The sequence below is a fragment of the Stenella coeruleoalba genome (assembly GCF_951394435.1).
Source record: "Stenella coeruleoalba genome assembly, chromosome: 4".
In the NCBI taxonomy this organism is placed as follows: Eukaryota; Metazoa; Chordata; class Mammalia; order Artiodactyla; family Delphinidae; genus Stenella; species Stenella coeruleoalba.
This window is the reverse complement of record NC_137149.1, coordinates 64075066-64091964: the sequence shown is the minus strand read 5'-3', so window position 1 is coordinate 64091964 and position 16899 is coordinate 64075066. Positions and strand designations below refer to the sequence as shown.

At 36.0% G+C, this 16899-nt stretch overlaps 2 protein-coding genes across 6 annotated transcripts in view; both read right to left on the bottom strand.

Annotated features, from left to right (window-relative positions):
- The window catches only part of N4BP2 (NEDD4 binding protein 2), a 78466-nt gene that overhangs the window by 43631 nt on the left and 17936 nt on the right, over positions 1–16899 (bottom strand). For 3 of the 5 annotated variants that reach the window (XM_079920054.1, XM_079920058.1, XM_079920057.1), the window contains exons 1-3: positions 9239–9833; positions 4112–5249; positions 422–546 (exon numbers count right to left, since the gene is read on the bottom strand). In XM_079920054.1, coding sequence (XP_079776180.1) covers positions 422–546; positions 4112–5249; positions 9239–9464 — 1489 coding nt within the window. In that variant the 5' untranslated portion in view covers positions 9465–9833. Of the gene's footprint in view, positions 1–421; positions 547–4111; positions 5250–8736; positions 8760–9238; positions 9834–16899 lie in introns of those variants that run through there. The other 2 variants (XM_079920056.1, XM_079920055.1) reach the window with 2 other exon arrangements.
- Positions 9489–16899, bottom strand: part of LOC307185486 (uncharacterized protein) — a gene marked incomplete at its 5' end in the record, with an annotated part of 31178 nt that continues 23767 nt past the window's right edge. Inside the window, 2 exons of the mRNA XM_079919807.1 lie at positions 9489–9578; positions 11246–11328. Coding sequence (XP_079775933.1) covers positions 9545–9578; positions 11246–11328 — 117 coding nt within the window. The 3' untranslated portion in view covers positions 9489–9544. The remainder of the gene's footprint in view (positions 9579–11245; positions 11329–16899) is intronic.

Genomic DNA, 16899 nt, shown 5'->3' with positions numbered 1-16899 from the left:
CAATCTAGGCAAGACTAGTGATTAACAATGCAAATTCTATTTTAGGAAACAGGAAACAGAGCCAGAAAACTGTAACCATCTTGAGCTATTCAGAGACCAGCACAGAAAATCTGACTTACTATACTTCTGACAAGATAACCCACTGACTAAATAAAACTTAAACATGTTATGCAATGTTCTAAGCTATTCTATAAAACTTAGCTCATTTAATTCTCATAACAACTCTATGAGACTACCTCTTTCACTTACTATGTAACATTAGAATTGTTATAATTTTACCTATATTACATATAGTTATAGTTTAGAATTAAAGATAATTATAACTTTTAAAAGTTATACGTCTCTCAAAATACAAACACTAAGTGGATTTTTTTCTTTATATTCCTCTTAATATTACACATCATCTGATGTCTATTCTTACCACGATTCTGGTTCCATTCATGTGCTTCTCCTAAGTATTTTACATCAAACTGGTATTGTCCATTTATGTAAAAATAATCATCAGTACTAAGAATGACTCCACTTGGATTATCCTCTTGCAAAGTCCTGTGAATGATAAATGTAATTATTTTCATTCATTTTTCTTCTATTTAAATTCTCTCTCCTAATTTTTGCAAGGTCATAATCCGAATTAAAAATTCAAGTATTGGACTTCCCTGGTGGCTTAGCAGTTAAGAATCCGCCTGCCAATGCAGGGCACACGGGTCTGATCCCTGGTCCAGGCATATCCCACATGCCGCAGAGCAACTAAGCCCGTGTGTTGCAGCTACTGAGCCTGTGCTCTAGAGCCTGCGCACCATGACTACTGAATCCTGCGCGCCTAGAGCCCGTGCTCCGCAACAAAGAGAAGTCACCGCAATGAGAAGCCCGTGCACCGCAACAAAGAGTAGCCCTCACTCGCCGCAACCAGAGAAAGCCCGCGCAAGGTAAAGAAGACGCAACACAGCCAAAAATAAACAAATAAATTAATTTTTTAAAAAACCGACTTAAAAATTCAAATATTATTATTTAAAAGAATGAAAATATTTTATTATTCAAACAAATCACACTAGAGGGACTTCCCTGGTGGTCCAGTGATTGAGAATATGCCTTCCAGTGCAGAGGATGCAGGTTTGATCCCAGGTCAGAGAACTTAAGATCCCACATGCCGAGGGCCAACTAAGCCTGCGCGCTGCAACTACTGAGCCCGCATGCTCTGGAGCCCATGCGCCACAACTAGGGAGAAGCCCGTGCACCGCAACAAAGAGCCCGCGTGCCACAACGAAAGATCCCGTGTGCCACAACTAAGACACGACGCAGCCAAAAATTAAATAAATAAATAAATAAAATATTAAAAAAATAAAATCACACTAGAAATCCTCTAAGCAGAAGTTTGACTCCCAGGTATACTGACCTGAGGCAAGGCTACTTTGCTTTATATACTATAAAGGTTTGAAAATTAACACATTTTAATTATCAAGAAAACCAGACAACTGCAAATGCTTCAGAACTCTTATCAGTCACAGGCAATCCCCTCATCTGGTCACCTGATACACACTGATCTACCTTACCCACTCTAAGTGGAAGGTCACTTCCCATTAGGTGAGTACCTTCAAAAGTAGATGAAGCTCTTTGTATATTGCCATAAATTTAGTGAGTATGCCGAAAACATCCAAAAATATAATGTTAATAGACTATTAATTTAATCTGTTAAATTATACAAAGTTAAGATAGTTTTGCAGGGCTTTTCTGACATCTCTTTCTTTTGGCCATGCTGCGCAGGTTGCAGGGGATCTTAGTTCCCCAACCAGGGATCAAAGCTGTGTCCCCTGCAGTGGAAGCACAAAGTCTCAACTACTGGACCACCAGGGAAGTCTCCCATCTCTCTTTCTTGACTCTGGAATTTATCTTCTATGTAATGAGATACGTGCAAAAACTAAGCAAACAGAATCCACAGAGACATAACAATGCTACCCTCTTAACCATTTGTAAAATATCACCATTTATCCTCTCCTAAAACGTATAAATATTCCTGAAGTTAAAATATACTTTTAAATTAATTTTTATTGTAGTATAATTGATTTAAAATGTTGTGTTAGTTTCAGGTGTACAGCAAAGTGAATCAGTTATACATATACCCACTCTTTTTTAGATTCTTTTCCCATATTAAAATATACCTTTTGAATTTAATTTTTATTAGCATCTACTAAGTGCCAGGCACTGTTTTAAGCACTGAGCATACATCAGTGAATAAAAACAACAAATATTCTTGCACTCATGGAGCTCACATTCTGGTGAATGCTCACTTGATCCCACTTTTTAAGACTCCTACATTTACCCTCTTCTCCTTTATCTCTAAGTCTTCCCCTCTGACACTTTAATTCCTCTTTTCCCTTTAAATGTGTATACATCTCAGCTATCTTTTAAAATTTTAACCACACTTTAAGGACCCCTTTTTCAACTATTACCCAACTTCTCTCCTTCCCTTAACTGCTTTAGTATAAATGCTTTTTTAAGGTCTTAAGGTCTTCCACCTTCCCAGCGCAACAAAATCGTTTTTCAAGATATCCATTCATGACCTTCTTTCCAATAAATCCAAAAGCTGTTTTTCATCTTTCATTTTCCTTGGGCTTGCATACTAGCTTAATACTGTGGACTGTTCTCTCTGAGAAAACTCAGCTTCTATGTCTCTGTACTTCCCAGTTATTTCTCTCTATTCATTCAAAAATTATTAGTAAGCTCTGACTCTGTGACACGCACTTCTTTCTCTTCCCAATTGCTAACTGTAGCTGCCTCTGGCTCTAAGGCCTCTGAAACCTAGTTCTTCAAACAAATGTCACAGCACTATTACTTTTTAAGGTACAACCTTTTGTTCCAATCTTTCACAAAATGCAATATCATAACTGACTGTAATGTCTATAATATTAAATTAAAGTGTTTTTTATTCTTGTGGTCATTAAATCAATGAGAAAGCCTATGTCAACAGAAGAATATACTTATAAGTGTATGAGTAGAATATGTGGAAATTTATTGGGAAATAAATCCACACTAAGAAAGGACATTAAAAAAAACAACTGAAGGGCTTCCCTGGTGGCGCAGTGGTTGAGAGTCCACCTGCCGATGCAGGGGACGGGGGTTCATGCCCCGGTCCGGGAGGATCCCACATGCCGCGGAGCGGCTGGGCCCGTGAGCCATGGCCACTGGGCCTGCGCGTCCGGAGCCTGTGCTCTGCAGCGGGAGAGGCCACAACAGTGAGAGGCCCGCGTACCGCAAAAAAAAAAAAAAAAACTGAAAATGAGCTCATCAAGGTATACATGCATACTCACTAATGCTAGATACACCCAGGATCAAATAGAAAAGACCCAGCTAAGAATAGAAGAGAGCAAAGAGTTAAAATTTGGAAGGAAAAGGGAAAAACTGGCAAATAAAATATATTAGATGTAAATATTCTGGAATTTAAAGAAGGAGGGTAGGAGAAAACTTTGAAAACAACACTCTTTAACAAGTGCTACTGAAAACACAACAAAGCTGCCTCTAACCCTGACTCTAGTCTCTCACACCAAGGCATCCACAACATTCCTTGATTACAAAAGGGACATAGATGGGTATTTGAGATAAAACAACTGAGAGCACATTTTGCAAGAAATAAATCACTGAGAATTTGAAGTTCTCTATCAGTGGTTCATCCCATGTTCTTTCTTCAAACATACATTTCTAAAACCTTATTTAACAACATGCTACACTTCCAAATCTCCAACTACCAGTAGAATTCTTGTGTATAAGACTTCCTTGAATTCAAAATCAATTATGGCCCTTTATCTCTATAATCAAAGCTGAATTCATCTTTCTCCCACTCAAATTAGTTCTCTTCCACATGAACTTATTTCTGTTGATTTCACAAGTTCACAATCTTGGAATCATCTTTAATATTTTCCTCTATTCTGTCTCTCAAAATATTCTGAGATGAAAGAATTCAATAAAAACTTCTAGAGAAAACAGTGCTATTAGCTACAAAGTTTAAAAAAATTAGTAAACATCTCTATGAACTAAAAGTATTCCACATATTTACGCTGTTATAAATATTCAAGTTCATGCATTACACTCTTTCTTTAAAGTCAATTAAACCTCATACCTTGCCAAAAAAGATTTTCCTGATCCCGGAAGCCCTCTGAGAAGAACAAGAACTAGTCCAACATAAGATGATGTCTTCTTTCTTACAACCTGAGAAGCTGGAGTTTCTTGTACCTGATAAGCACTTGTTCCCTCTTTATTTCTCCATACCTTTGTTGGGGAAGTATGAGAAATAACCGGGGGTGGAAATGTATAGTTGACAGGTCTCCAGTGTGCAGCTGTGGTTACAACAGGAGCTACAAAGCCATGGTTTCCTTGAAAGAGGTCAAAAGCAGGAATCATTGGATTCCACATTGGTGGAGGGGGAGGAGGAGGCAGCAGTAGAGGGAGAGGGGTAAGTACTGGGCAGTAGTTCACATCCTTCCCCTTTGGTAGCAGTTCAGTCTGTTTGTGTGACTGGAAATTGAATTCTTCAGAAGGTACAAAAACATCAGGGACAGAAGATTTCTGATCTCCATCTGTACCTAGTAAACCAAGCCCCAGATTTTGCACAGTAAGGTTTAAAGGCGCCTGAAGTTCGTTGGCATCCAAATCTACAGGGGCTTGAGAGAACTGAGTCTCAACACACACAGATTCTAAAAGCTCTTTCTGAATTTGGTTACTACAATCCATCGTAGTGTCATTTGCTACATTTAAAGAACTACTGAGAAGAGAATCTTCCAATGCCAATGTGTTATCCTTTGTAAAACTTTTGGACTCATTTGAAAGTGAATGTGAAGTTAAGGAATTTGAACTTAATGTAGAGGTAGAACTCTCTACATTTTCACTGTTCAAATCCATATTTTGGGTAGAAAGAATGGGAGTCGTACTACTTGAATCTGAATTTATAAATGCACTCGGGTTACTAAGATTATTAACATCTTGCAAAGGCAAAAATGAGTATGCATGGTCATCAGGAGAAGAGTTCAATTTCTCAAAAGCATTCTGTATTAAGGAATCTAAGTCTTCAGTTAGCTGCATGTCCAAAAATGAATCCATTTTTGAATCTTCATTCTCTTCTTCAGGAGGACACTTTTCCATTATTTCACATCCCACTGCATCTACTTGGTTCTCAGAAGCAACGAAGCTTTTTGAAGGCGATTCTTCTATTTTAGCGTCAGTGGCTGATAATTCTAATAGACAATCCATGGCATTTTCAACTGTACAACAACAAGAACGACAACAAAATATATCCGTATGTATTGAAAACAGTAAAATATAATTTAATTAAAATCCACATAAAATTATACTAGAATTCACATTGAATGAAATACAGAGAAATTTATAAGTATTCAAGTCATTCCTTAAATTAATATTTTACTAATATATCAGTCTGTATCAGTGAAAGGTTTAAATTATGAAGACATGCAATGTTACTTTCAAACAAACAGTAGTAAACTAGGCTAATGAACTGCCATCAAGTAGATATTCTCTGATGAATTTATTGATTAAAAGTAAAAATATCTGTAATTATATACATTAGGGTTGTTTATACAGATCCTAAAATCAGTTGATTTACTCAACAAATACTAACCTACTGCATGTCCTTTTAAGTATGAAGTATTTTAAGTACTCTCCTAGTAAATGTAATTTGTATATATGGTCCATGCTATGAATTTCACTTAATACAAAAAAATATGTATGAGCATGTACTACGTATCAGACATACTTTGTACAATGATGAATAAGACGGCTTTTAACTACACTCAAAGGATTTTTGCAGTCTAATGGAGGCAATTACAGATAATTACGTTAGAAGACAATCACACTATAATATAGGTTAAATAATGCACACTTTTTATAATATACAAATGCCTTAACAGCCTTATAGGAGAGTAAGGAAAGATTTCACATAAGGTAATATGTGAACTGGGAGTCGAAGATCAAAAAGAAACTTGTCAGACACAGAAGGGAAAGGCAAAGCCAGTCTTGAAAACACAAAGCATGTTTAAGGTATTAAGAGAAGTTTGTTGGAATGCGAGTACAAGTAGTATGGTGGGTAAGAGGAGATAAAACTGGAAACAGAAATTGGGAAGGGTCCTGTATTTCATGGTAAGAAATATCAATTTTATTTTCTAAGGGAACTTGAAGGGAAACTACCTGTCATAGCATTTGGGCTAGATGCTTTGTCATCTCACTGAATCTTCAAATTATACTATGAGTTACAGTATTCCTAGCAAATAGATGAAGGAAATGAAGTTCAGAAAGTACATTAACTTAGCCCAAGTCACACAGATAGTAAGTGACAGAGCCAGGACTGGTATGTCTGACTCCACTGCTGAGCTCTTTCCCTTATAACATAAATACAGAGCCATTAGAATTGTTAAGCATCAGAAATTTGAGGCTTTTTTATATTATTTTTGTGTTTTATCTTGTTTTGTTTTATGGAAGATAAATGTGGAAACAGCACAGCACAGTAGGTAAAAGCTCTGGTCAGGAGTCAGAACGACATTTAAATCCCTACTTGCTGGCAATAACACTTTGAATGAGCTACTTAACTTGCCTAAGCCTTGATTTCCTCATCTGCAATGTGTGGATAATAAAAGTACCTACCTCATAGTGTTGTTGTGAGGATTAAATGAGATAATCCATGAAAAAGGGCTGTGCACAAGGACTGGCACCTAGTAAGCACCCAAATTATGTTCCCTTAAGAAGAAAAACAAAGAGGGATTGGAGGGGGCAAGGCTGACAGAGAGACCAGTTAGAAGACTATAGCAATGCTACAAAAGCTAGAAGCCCTAAACATGGAAAAAAGAAAAAAGAAAAGGAAAAAAAAGCAAATATAAGAGGTATTTCTAAGAAAAAAAATCTATGTGATAGAAAAATCACAAAAGAAAAAAATCAACCAAAAAAATGAATGTGTATATAATGAAAAAAACAGTATTAAGTAAAAATAAGTAAAAGATCAAACTATATTTATATAACACAAAAGAAAAGTTCTTTCACAGAATGTTGAAAAAAATTAAAACAATGGTATAAAACAATGAAAAGCACATGAACAATTCACACAATACAAGAATTAATAAACAATCATACACAAATATATTCAACATTTCTCTTTATCTTAAAAAAGTAGCATTAAGAAAAGGTAAAATCTTATTCCTAAAATCTTAAAATAATACCACTCAATGCTCAAAAGGCTGTGACGAAACTCCTATACTTATACAGTGCTGGTGTCATTACAAATAGGCACACCTCCGTTTTTTTTTTAATAAATTTATTTTTTAAGTTTTTATTGCAGTGTAGTTAATTTACAATGTTGTGTTAGTTCCCGCTGTACAGCAAAGTGAATCAGTTATACATACACATATGTCTACTCTTTTTTAGATTCTTTTCCTATGTAGGTCATTACAGAGTACTGAGAAGAGTTCCCTGTACTATACAGTAGATCCTTATTAGTTATCTATTTTATATGTAGTAGTGTGAATATGTCGATCCCAATCTCCCAATTTATCCCACCCCACCCTTTCCCATGCTGATACCATATGGCACACCTCTTTAGTAGGCAATTTAGCAGTATGTTTCCAAGAGCCAAAAACTGTCCTAACCCTGTGATAGAAGAAAATAAAACTTTGGGACTGAGAAAAAAGCCAAAAGACAGAAAAGTTTATTTGTACCAAGATGTTCTTTGCAATATTAATTATCCATGTAAAACTTAGTTATAATTAAATAAATTAGAGCACAACAACCCAATGGAATATTAGAAAGCTATTAAAAATAAATATAAAGACTGCAGCCAACACTGAAAAAAATGCTTATGTTAAGTTTAAAAAGTAGAATATACAATTTCATCAATGTTATTATTCAAACTACTCAAAACATCACTATTTATGAACAAGGTGTAGAGAAGATCCTGGAAAAGAGAAATGTTTTTTGTTAGGATGTAAGGGTAATATATTTTCCTTGTAATTCTTCATTGCTATGTCAGTGTATGTGCAACAAATAAAGTTTAAACACATCAAAATTAGGAAATAAATGTTGAAGCCACAAGTAAAATTGTAAACACTATCATTTCTGAGCATCACGTGAACTGCTGAAAACTGGTTTTCTGTATACATATCATAACAGGATAGATAAGATATGCTCACATCACAGACCACGGAATGTAAAAAAAAAATGGAAGTTTATCACATTACCAAAACTCCCTAAACCTGGAATAATTTTTCTTATACTAATCATGGCCAATAGCAATGCTAAACATCAATATTTAATTTACTCACCAGTCAAATTTGATATGTATGGCTGCAAACATACATCTAAACAATTTATTACAAGTCATTAATAACTTACTATACTGAAGACTTTATCAAAACAAACCAAAAAAACGAAAACTCAACCTTCACTGAAAAAGTCCTATGAGGTACATACTATTATTATTCTCCTTAGCAGATAAGAAAACTGAAACCAGAGAGGTTAAGTGACAGAGCTGGAAATCCAACCTAATTTTCTTGACTCCAAAGCCAAATTTTTGAAACCACACTACTCTATTAGCCTCAATTCTTAATCAGCTCTCATTTCCACAATTATAATTACCTTTTCACTCAAAAAATATTTACTGAGATCCTACTGAGTCATTTGGTATTTGGGGGCTTGAAGACACAACAGTAAAACGAAAGATTTTTAAATCCCTGTCTTTAAGGAGCTTACATTCTAGGTCAATGATTCTCAACTGGGGGATGATACTGCCCCCAGGGGACATAAGATGATATATAGAGGCATTTTTAGTCGTCACAACTGGGGTAGCAGGGAGGAATGTGCTACTGGCAGATAGTGGGTACAGGCCAGAGATGCTGCTGAACATCCTACGATGCACAGGAAAGCCATGCACAACAAAGGATTATCCGGTCCAAAACGTCAAATAGTGCCAACCTATTCTAGAGGGAAGATAAAAAGAAATAAAACATAGAATATGATATCTACACATACATCTTACACTTACAACTGTACATTTCTTGAAAGAAGAAGCTAAGCTTTATTCTTCTTCATATCCCTTGTAATACCCAACTTATACCTTGCCCGCAGCAGATATTCAAAAAATGATGAACAAAATAGAAATAAGGTAGTCATTTTCTATATTACTACTGGTCATAGCATAGTACATGAAATCTTCTTATAAGATGCAAAGGGTTCAAACTAAACTTTTTCTCACCTTTGAAATCACATTCAGAAAGCATCAAATACACTACATCAGGATCCAGATCAGAAAACATCTCTGAGATACTGGTGAAGAGTTCTTCCTGATCAACTTTTGTCTCACACATGGAAGGAAGAGTAGTGGTTGGCTCCTCATGACTAGCAACACTGGATACAACTTCCTTAGAGTTTGTAGTCTTCCGAAAAGGATTTCCCCCAAGATTTTTCCTTCTCCTTGGCATTCTGACTTCCAAAACTAAAATGTTTCCCTTCTCTTATTTAAGACTTTTGATATTTAAGTCATACCTCAAAGAAAATAGGGTTAAATATCTTGCACAATCCAGCAGTAATAGGACCTAAAATAGAAAGCAAGTTGAAACACTCAGACTATAGTTATATTTCCATGTCTAAAATCGGAATGACATCTTTATTTAAGAAAGTACCATCAACTCTGGTGGCAGCAAAGCCAAAAAGCAGTCAAACAATTTCTCTCTCAAAAATATTCAAGTTTTTCAGGATTGAACATGTTAAAAATTAAGATATTAACAAATGCAATATATTTTCAGAACAATGAGTACACTGTTTTAGTACAATTATTTCATTTTTAAAACAAAAACAGTATTCATAATGAGAATGCCTACTGAACACCTATTTGGATGTCCAATAGGCATCATAAGCTTAACATGTCCAAAACTGAGCTCCTGATCACCTACTTCACACCTGTTCTTCCTAGTCTTTCCTATCTCAATTAATGCAACTCTATCCTTCCAACGGCTCAGGTCAAAAACCTTGGAATAATCCTTGACTCCTGTCCAGCCCACATCCAATCAGTAAGCCAATTTTGTCAATGCAACCCTCAAAATGTATCCAGAATATGATCATTCCTCACCATTTCCACTGCTACCACAGCCGATCAGTATAAAAGTCTCCTAGCTAATCTCCTTGCTTCCACCCTTGCCCCTTCAGTCATAACAACTAGAGTGACTCAGTTAAACCACAGGGTCAGATCATGCCTCTCTTCTGCTAAACTATCCACTAGCTTCCCATCTCATTCAGGATAAAAGCCAGAGCCCTTAAAAGGGCCTATAACACAGACACTTTTTACTTCTGTGCTGTCATCCCTAATCCTCTTTCCCTTGCTCATGTCACTCCAGCCATACTTCGCCTCCTTCTTCTTCAAACATCAGCCATGCTCCCATCTCAGAACCTTTACATTTGGTCCCTTCTACCTAAACTAATATTATCCCAGGTATCTAAAAGATGTATTTCCTCCTATCATTAGTCCTATCATTACTCAGTTGTTACCTTCTCAGCAAGTCAGTCGCCCAACACCACTTATCCCTTTTTCCTTACTTGAATTTTCTCCCTAAGATTTACCTTCTAACATAGTGTATGTTTTATCCATTTGTTTTATTTATGTATAGTATTTACTACCCATATTCTAGTAAAATGTAAGCTCCACAAGGGCAGGGACTGATAGGTCTGGAGAACTTTGACAATCTACTTGCTTTCTCCACTTGAATCTATTTAATAAACAATTCAAATGTAACACACCTAAAACCAAATGTCTGATATTTTCTCAAAAACCTGCTCTAACCATTTGGTCTGGCTACTGTCATCTTTCACCTGTATTCCTGTCTCCTAAATGGCCTCCCTGTTTCCACCCTTTGTCCCCTACAGTCTACTTTCAACACACCAGCCAGAATGATCTTCATACAACATATAAGTCAGAATGAATCAGGCTCTGCTTTAAATTCTCAAGTGGCTCTCCATGTCACTCAGAGTAAAAGCTAAAGTTCTTACTATGGCCCGCCTCCCTCTTGGCCTTTAATATACTTTTCCCCAAGATATTTGTATTGCTAACTCTCTCACTCCTTCAAATCTTTGCCCAAGAGTCACATTCAATGATTTCTTCCTTGATTACCCAATTTAAAGTCATATCACCCACTTTCTCTGCCCCAATTTCCCTTTCCTGCTAACCACCCATTGCCCTTAACACCTTCTAACATACTATAAAATTTACCTTTTAATCAAATTTATTGTGTCATAGCTCTCTCCATCTTCCAGGACTGCAATGTCAATATGGCAGCCACCAGCCACATGAGCCTATTTAAATTTAAATTAATTAAAATTAAATAAAATTACATTTTTACATATTAATATCAGATAAAGTAGAATTCAGAGCAAAAAAAAAAATCAGCAGAGATAGAGGACATTATATAATCATAAAGGATCAGTCTACCAAGAACACGTAGCAACTCTAAATGTGTATGCACCAAACAACAGAGCCACTAAGTAAGTGAAGCAAAAACTGACAAAATTGAAAGGAGAAAGAGACAAGCTCACAATTATAGTTAGAGACTACAATACCCCTCTCTCAATAAGAGTAAATAGACAGAAGATCAGCAAGGATACCGAAGCACTCAATAACACCATCCTTTAAGGATCTAATCAACATTTATAGAACACTACATTCAACAACAGCAGAATACATATCCTTTTTAAGTGCCCAAAGAACATATACCAAAATAGACCATACCCTAGGCTATAAAACAAACCTCAACAAACTTAAAAGAACTGAAATCATATAAAGTATGTTCTCTGACCACAATGTAATCAAACTAGAAATCAATAACAAAAAGATAACAGGAAAATCTCCAAACACTTGGAACATGAACAATATACTAAATAATTCACGGGTCAAAGAGGAAGTCTCAAGGAAAATTTCAAAATACACGGAAATGAATAAAAATGAAAATATACAATATCAAAATTTGTAGGACACAGCTAAAGCAGCAATGGCAGAAATTTATAGCAAATTTATAACTAAATGCATACATTAGAAAAGAGGAAAAGTCTCAAATCAATAATCTAAGCCCCCATCACAAGAACGTAGAAAAAGAAGAGAAAAATAAACACAAAGCCAGTAGGAAAAACGGAATAATAAAGATCAGAGAAGAAATGAATAAAACTAAAAACAGAAAAACAATCACTACAGACCCTGCAGACATCAAAAGACTAATAAGGGGGCTTCCCTGGTGGCGCAGTGAGTCCACCTGCCAATGCAGGGGACACGGGTTCGTGCCCAGGTCAGGGAAGATCCCACATGCCGCGGAGCAGCTAGGCCCGTGAGCCATGGCCGCTGAGCCTGCACGTCCGGAGCCTGTGCTCCGCAACAGGAGAGGCCACAACAGTGAGAGGCCCGCGTACCGCCAAAAAAAAAAAAAAAAAAAAAAAAAGACTAATAAGGGAATATTATAAACAAATGTACATGTGAAAGTTTGACATCTTCTATGAAATAGACTTATTTCTCAAAAACCACAAATTATCAAACTCACCCAACAGGAAACAGATAAAAGCTCTATGATTTTTAATGAAATTTAATTCACCATTTACAAATTCCCAAAAAAGAAACTCCAGGCCCAAATACCTTCAATGAAGAAGTTTACCAAACATTTTTAAGAAGAATTAACTAACCCTATATAATCTCTTCCAAAAATCGAAGAGGGAACCTTCTTAATTCACTTCATGAAGCCAGTATTGTTATCCTGACACCAAAATCAGACAAAGCCAGTTAAAAAAAAAAGAAAAACCTGCAAACCCATATACTTCCCGAATGCAGACATAAAAATCCTTAACAAAATATTACAAATAGAATTCAGCAATTTATTTTAAAAGAATTATACACCATGATTAAGCGAGGTTTATTCCAGGGATACAAGGCTGGCTCAATGTTTAAAAATCAGTATCCCACCCATATTAACAGGCTAATGAAGAAAAACCACAATTGTATCAATGAAGGAAGAAAAAAAGTGACAAAATTCAACACCCATTCATGACAAAAGGTACCCAAAAAATAGGAATATAAGAGAACTTCCTCAACTTGATTAAGAGCATCTACAAAAACTCTACAGATAACATTTTATTTAATAGTAAAATACTATATGCTTTCCTCCTAAGACTGAGAACAAAGCAAGGATGTCTACCTTCACCACTCTTATTAAAGATAATGCTGGAAGCTCTAGCCTGTGAAGTAAGAGAAGGTAAGGAAATAAAAGACATACCGATTCAAAAGGAAAAAATAAAACTGTCCCTACTTGTAGATGACATAGCTATCTATGTGGAAAATCCCAAAAAACTGACAAAATCTCCAACATATAAGTGAATTCAGCAAAGTGCAGGATACAAGATAAACACACAAAAGCAACTGTATTTATATATTCTACCTATGAATACATGGGCACTGTAATTTAAAATACAATATGACTCACAAATGCTCCAAAAAATGAAATATTCTGATATAAATCTAACAAAACATATACAAGGCTTGTATGCTAAAAATACAAAATCATGATGAAAAATATCAAAAATGTAAATGAATGGATTCATGGGCTGTTAGACTCAATATAGTAAAGATGTCAATTCTCCCCAAATTGATATACAGTTTAACTCAATTCCTATCAAAACCCCAGCAAAGATTTTTTGTGGATATGGACAAGATTATTAATAAATTTAAATGGAAAGACAAAGGAACTAGAATAGTTAAAACAATTTTGAAAGAGAATAGAGCAAGAGGAATCAGTCAACTCAATTATTAAGACGTGTTATAAAGCTAAATTTATCAAGACTATATGGTATCAGGGGAGGGACAGACATATAGATCTGAGAACAAATTATAGATTTGGAAACAGACAAGAGAACCCAGAAATAGACCAGCATGAATATGCCCAACTGACTTTTGACAAAAGTGCAAAAGCAATTCAATAGAGAAAATATAGCCTTTTCAATAAATGGAACTGAAGCAAGCAGACATCCACAGATAAAAAAAAATAAACCTTGACCTAAGTCTCACACTTTATTAAAAAAAAAAAAAACTCAAAATGGATCAAGGAGGGAACTCTGCTCAACGTTATGTGGCAGCCTGGATGGGAGGGGAGTTGGGGGGAGAATGGATACATGTATATGTATGGCTGAGTCCCTTTGCTGTGCACCTGAAACTATCACAACACTGTTAATCAGCTATACTCCAATATAAAATAAAAAGTTAAAAAAAATGGATCAAGGACTTAAATCCATAAAACTTTTAGAGAAAAAAAAAAAAGAAGAAAATCTTCAGGATCTAGGGCTAGGCAAAAACACCAAAAGTATGATCCATAAAAGGAAAAATTGATAAACTGTACTTCATCAAAATTTAAAACTTTTGTTCTGTGAAGAACCTTGTTAAGAGGATGAAAAGAAAAGTGACAGACTGAGAGAAAATGCTTGCATACCATGTATCTAACATAGGACTAGTATCTAAAATATATAAAAGAACTTTATCAAAACTCAAAAGTAAAAACAGGGACTTCACTGGTGGCACAGTGGTTAAGAATCCACCTGCCAATGCAGGGGACACGGGTTTGAGCCCTGGTCCAGGAAGATCCCACATGCCGCACAGCAACTAAGCCCATGTGCCACAACTACTGAGCCTGTGCTCTAGAGCCCGCAAGCCACAATTACTGAGCCCACACACCACAACTACTGAAGCCCGCGTGCCTAAAGCCCATGCTCTGCAACAAGAGAAGCCACTAAAATGTGATGCACGTGCACCACAATGAAGAGTAGCCCCCGCTCGCCGCAACCAGAGAAAGTCCACACGCAGCAATGAAGACCCCACGCAGCCAAAAATAAATACATTTTTTAAATAAATAAATAAATTGATTAATTAAATCAGAGGGGGAAAAATAACAAATAATTCAGTTAGAAAATGGGGGGAAAAACAGAAAAAAAATTACACCGAAAGGATATCCAGATGACAAATAGGCACATAAAAGATTTCAACATCATTAGCCATTAAGTAAATGCAATTTAAAACTACAATGAAATATTACTTACACATCTATTAAGTTGGCTAACATAAAGAATAATGACAACACCAAATCCTGGCAAGGATGCAGAGAAACTGGATGGCTCATATGCTGCTGATGGGAATGTAAAATGGTAAAGCCACTCTGGACAAGAGCTTGGCAGTTTCTTAAACTAAACCTGCAACTACCATACAATTAAGCAATTGCACTTCTGGGTGCTTATCTCTAAGAAATGAAACATTACGTTCACCCAAAAACTTGCACACAAATGTCTGTAGCAGCTTTTATTCATTATAACCAAAAACTAGTAAACAGTTCAGATGCCCTTCAATGGGTAACATGGTTAAACAAACTATGTTACTTCCATTCATGAAGTACTAGTCACCAATAAAAAGAAAATATACTATTGATACACAAGACCTGGATGAAATTCCAAAGAATTATGCTGAGTACAAAAAGTCAATCCCAAAAGGCTATATACTGAATGGTCCCCATTTATTTAACATTCTTGAAATGACAAAATTATAGAAATAGATAACAGGTTAGCGGTTGTCAAAGGTTAAGGAGGAGGAAGGAGAGGGTAGTAGTAGGTGTGGCTATAAAAGGGTAATTTGAGGGACTCTTGTGGTGATGGAAATGTTCTATATCTTGACTGTATTAATGTCAATAACCTGGTTGTGATGCCATACTAAGTTTTGCAAACATGCTTCTTTCATTGAGGGAACTGGGTGAAGAGCACAGGAGATTTCTCTGTATTATTTATGACAGCTGCATGTGAATCTACAATCTCAAAAAGTCTAATTTTGAAAAAGAGGATGTAAAATTAAAAATTCAGTTCCTCAGTCACACTAGGCACATTTCAAGTGCTCAATAGCTACATGTAGTTAATGACTATCACACTGCACAGTGAACTTTGCCATAATTCTACTGGACAGCACTGTTCTAGAATATAAGTTCCATTGGGCAAGTGAATATCCCATTTTAGGAAGTTAAGAAGCTTTATATACAGAAAAGTACAAATTGAAGGTCATAAAGAAAAAGAAGTACTAACACATCTAGCCACATTTAAATGTAAAATACCTGTATATCAAAAAAAAAAGTGGGGGGCTTCCCTGGTGGCACAGTGGTTGAGAGTCCACCTGCCGATGCAGGGGACACAGGTTCATGCCCCGGTCTGGGAAAACCCCACATGCCGCGGAGCGACTGGGCCCGTGAGCCATGGCCCCTGAGCCTGTGTGTCCAGAACCTGTGCTCCGCCATGGGAGAGGCCACAGCAGTGAGAGGCCCGCGTACCACCAAAAAAAAAAAAAAAAAAAAACAGGAAAATGGCAACTCTTTCCAATTTCTCTCCTTCCATTCTTTCTTAGACAGGATTTTGCCCCCACCATTTCTACCACTACACTAACAACTGCTCATATCTAAATCACCAGTAACCTATGTCAATGATAAAAGTCAAAGACAAAAGGTCTAATCCACAGGGAAGATGCAGCAGTTCTAAATTTGCATTCAACTAGTGAAAGCCCTCTCTCGGTAACTATTAGAACAAGGAGGTCCCCACCACAGACACACAGAGAAGAAGGAGGAGGTGGAAAAAGGGAGAGAAAAAACAGTAAGGCCATAAAAGATTTGAGCCATACTATAAGTATAACGACTTAATATCTATACAACACTGGACCCAATAACCACAGAATACACTTTATTTTCAAGTACACATGGAATTATGTTAGAAATCAGTAGCAAAAATATAATTAGAAAACCAAATTACTTGAAAATTAAGAAATACATGTCTATGTATCAAAGAAGAATTCATTATAATTACATACAATTAAAG